Source organism: Silene latifolia, chromosome 5 (genome assembly GCF_048544455.1).
Source record: "Silene latifolia isolate original U9 population chromosome 5, ASM4854445v1, whole genome shotgun sequence".
NCBI classification, from domain to species: domain Eukaryota; kingdom Viridiplantae; phylum Streptophyta; class Magnoliopsida; order Caryophyllales; family Caryophyllaceae; genus Silene; species Silene latifolia.
This window is the reverse complement of record NC_133530.1, coordinates 563369-566720: the sequence shown is the minus strand read 5'-3', so window position 1 is coordinate 566720 and position 3352 is coordinate 563369. Positions and strand designations below refer to the sequence as shown.

The following is a 3352-nucleotide window of genomic DNA, read 5'->3' as shown; positions in this document are numbered from 1 at the left end:
AACCGTTGTTATAACTTTCCCACCAAAATTGAGTCACACTTTCCACAACGGGTTTTGATACTTAAAACCGTTGTTAATAGTTTTAACAACGGGTTCCTTAAGAAAACCAACCGTTTTTAAAACCTTTTACAACGGACGCTTTAACAACGTCCGCTTTTTTATATAACAACGGTTTTTAACCGTTGTTATAGCCTGTATCTGTAGTAGTGAATAATAAATATCAATTCGTTTTTTGAGATTATCTGAATTTTGGCCAAAGTTGGTTTATCGAATACCCTCACCCTCAAATAACCATCATTATTCCTCAAAATATGTGATCGCTTAATCTGACATGAGGAACCCATCGTTTGAATTCCGAACATATTTGTATCGGGACCTCGGGATTTCCAAAACTGGTGCCATAAAACACTACAATTTAAGCCGTTCTGGAGGTCATATAAGAAAAAAAAATCTCTTTCGACCTCTTGTCCGGGGTCGTTTCAGGAGTTATCTATTTGAAGTTTCGGCCGCGCGTGGTGATTTTCCGGACATTTATTGTCCGAGACCCGAGAATCTTCGAAAACCGTGTATTATACGCTTCAATTTGACCCTTTCAGGAGGTTAACCATACCACGTTTCTTTTTCTCCTGGTTTTTTGTCACATGTCCGGAGTCGCTTCAGTATTTGGCCTTACTCCATTTAAGGTATCTAAATGTGAATAAAGTACACATTAAGGTATAAAGTTTTAAAATTTTTTCATATGAAACATTAAACCGTATTTTCATCAATTGATCCTTTTTATTATTATTATTATTAATCACTTGTATTTGTATTTAGTTCATGTAGGTAAGCAAAATTTAAAAGGAACATGAAAGGCGTCATCGCGTGACACTTAATTTGGGTGCTACCCTTTTACATGGGGTGAGTGGAAACCCCTTTAATTAAGAATGCATGTGATAGGGTGACACCCAATTTAGACGTCACCCGATGACGCCCTATCACTCTCCAATTTAAAATACTTTATTTGCATTTGTCGTCCTTGCTCGAGAAACTAGAAGTGAATATACTAATTAATTCATGCTGTTGTCTATCAATTGAGTCACATAGTTAGTTTTACTCAAAGCAGCTATGATGTGGTTGACAAACAACGTACTAGTGAGCTTGCTCCTGACAGCCGTAGGAGTGATCCTATGGAAAGCAGTCAAGTTGCTGTGGCTAAGGCCCAAGTGGATTGAAAAGTGCCTTAGACAACAAGGTGTTAAGGGAAATCCTTACAAGCCTTTCCTCGGAGATGTAAGGGAGCTCATCGCCCTTACCAAATCGTTACTGCTTACACCAATCAACTTCTCCGATGATCCTTTGCCACGGGTCGCTCCGTATATCTACCATATGATCCAAAAATATGGTAACATATAGTAATTCTTTAATCTTGTCTATTATTTAATATTTCTACTTGGATGTTTTTGTTAGGATGAGTTTGATGCTGACACGAAATTCAAACCATGTAGGTAGGTAGTTTTTGGTAGTTATTAATGGTAGGTTGGCAATTAATATAAGTGGATGCAGGTACAAGTTGTTTTGTATGGATAGGTCCGATACCGTGGTTGATAACTACAGAGCCGGAAAAGATTAAGGAAGTATTGACTAGATATCAAGACTTTCACAAGCCGGATCATCCAATCACTCAGATTCTCATGGTAGGTTTATATGGCCAAGAAGGTGATCTCTGGGCTAAACATCGAAAAATCATCAATCCTGCTTTTCATCTTGACAAGTTGAAGGTACGTAGTAGTCATAATTTCTTTTAACATTTTTTTGTCTTAACATGTACGGAGTAAATAATTGGAAATCTTGTTGTAAAAATGGAACGTAGAAAATGGTGGACACAATGTATGAGAGTTGTAGCATAATGACAAGTTCATGGGATAAAATAATAGCAGCACACGGCGGAGGACCAACTGAGGTTGACGTATGGCCTTTCCTTGAGACCTTAGCTGGTGATATTATTTCTCGAGCCGCTTTTGGGAGTAGTTATGGAGACGGTAAAATTATCTTTGATTTGCAAACCGAATATGTCAACTTAATTATGAAGAACCCTCAACCTTCCAATTACATCCCCGGATGGAGGTATATATATATCCTTCTTTTTAACCTCATATCGATCTATATGTGCAATAACGTCAAAATTATTGGCATTCTACCACATTTTCAAACAAAATCATGTGTTAACATTTGGGAATTGAATGTTGGTGAAATAATAAAGGTTTTTGCCAACCAAGAAAAACAGGAGAAGTAGAGCAATAAGTAGAGAAGTGGAAGGAGTATTGACAAGAATGATTGATTCTCGGAAAATGGAAATGGAAGCAGGGGAAACCACAAAAGAAGATTTATTAGGCTTACTATTGGAATCCAATAAAGATCATGATGGAAATGAAAAGGGGACAAGTTTAACAACCAAAGAGGTGGTTGAAGAGTGTAAGCTCTTTTACTTGGCTGGCTCTGAGACTACCTTAGGCTTGTTTGCTTGGACTTTGGTTATGTTAAGCAAACATCTACTTTGGCAACACCGGGCTAGGACTGAGGTTTTCCATGTGTTCGGAAAACATGGAACGCCTAATTTTGATGGATTAGCTCGTCTTAAAACTGTGAGTACATTATTTCTAGTCCAATCTAAATAAATAATCCACCATTATTTAATAATTAGGGATATATATTCAAACATACATGTCGTGTTTTCCACAGATAACAATGATTATACACGAGGTGTTGAGACTTCATTCCCCGGCTTATATGCTTATGAGAAAAGTTCACAAGGATACGAAGCTGGGAGAACTATTGATCCCGGGAGGAACAGAAGTACTTATGCCACTATGCATTACCCATCAAGATCCCAGTCTATGGGGTGAAGACGCTAAAGAGTTCAATCCTGAGAGATTTGCGGAAGGCGTTTCAAAAGCAACCAAAGGTCAAGCTATATATTTCCCATTCAGCACGGGTCCTCGAGTGTGCGTTGGCCAAAACTTCTCGTTACTAGAGGCCAAACTCGTGTTAGCCACCCTTTTACAACGCTTCTCTTTTGAAGTTGGTTCCAATTATGTTCACGCGCCTTGGGCTATGTTAACTATGAAACCTCAACACGGTGTTAACTTACTTTTGCGCAAACTTCCTTCTTGAAAAAAAAGGGCCATGAGGATGGCTTAGAAAGAAACTCACAGCAGCCTGCCAAATTTGTAGCTCTACTCCTAAATATTTTGTTTTTTGTTTTTTCTTGTTTTATCACTGGGTTTACTTTGTGTATATTATTGTACGACAACATATATGTATATATGTTGGATTATTTGCAGTATATATCATTTGGTGGTGCAATTCTCAA

The 3352-nt window shown here is 37.8% G+C and overlaps 1 protein-coding gene across 2 annotated transcripts; it reads left to right on the top strand.

Moving 5' to 3' along the window:
• The first annotated feature begins 804 nt into the window (after nt 1-804).
• Nucleotides 805-3352, top strand: LOC141656266 (cytochrome P450 72A397-like). Of its 2 annotated transcripts, none has more exons than XM_074463093.1 (5): nt 805-1384; nt 1546-1760; nt 1853-2106; nt 2243-2624; nt 2722-3352. In XM_074463093.1, exons 1-5 carry the CDS (start codon nt 1108-1110, stop codon nt 3151-3153), a joined length of 1560 nt encoding a protein of 519 aa, XP_074319194.1. In that variant the 5' UTR covers nt 805-1107; the 3' UTR covers nt 3154-3352. The 2 variants fall into 2 exon arrangements, with proteins under 2 accessions (XP_074319194.1, XP_074319193.1); XM_074463092.1 differs by having other exon boundaries at nt 1015-1384; nt 1537-1760.

What these genes read in the sequence shown, in the direction of transcription:
- LOC141656266 (XM_074463092.1), top strand. Translation starts at nt 1,108, where the DNA reads ATGATGTGGTTGACAAACAACGTACTAGTGAGCTTGCTCCTGACAGCC. An exon ending in AATTACATCCCCGGATGGAG is followed by an intron (nt 2,107 to 2,242) that starts GTATATATATAT and finishes GAAATAATAAAG; the next exon opens with GTTTTTGCCAACCAAGAAAA. An exon ending in GATTAGCTCGTCTTAAAACT is followed by an intron (nt 2,625 to 2,721) that starts GTGAGTACATTA and finishes TGTTTTCCACAG; the next exon opens with ATAACAATGATTATACACGA.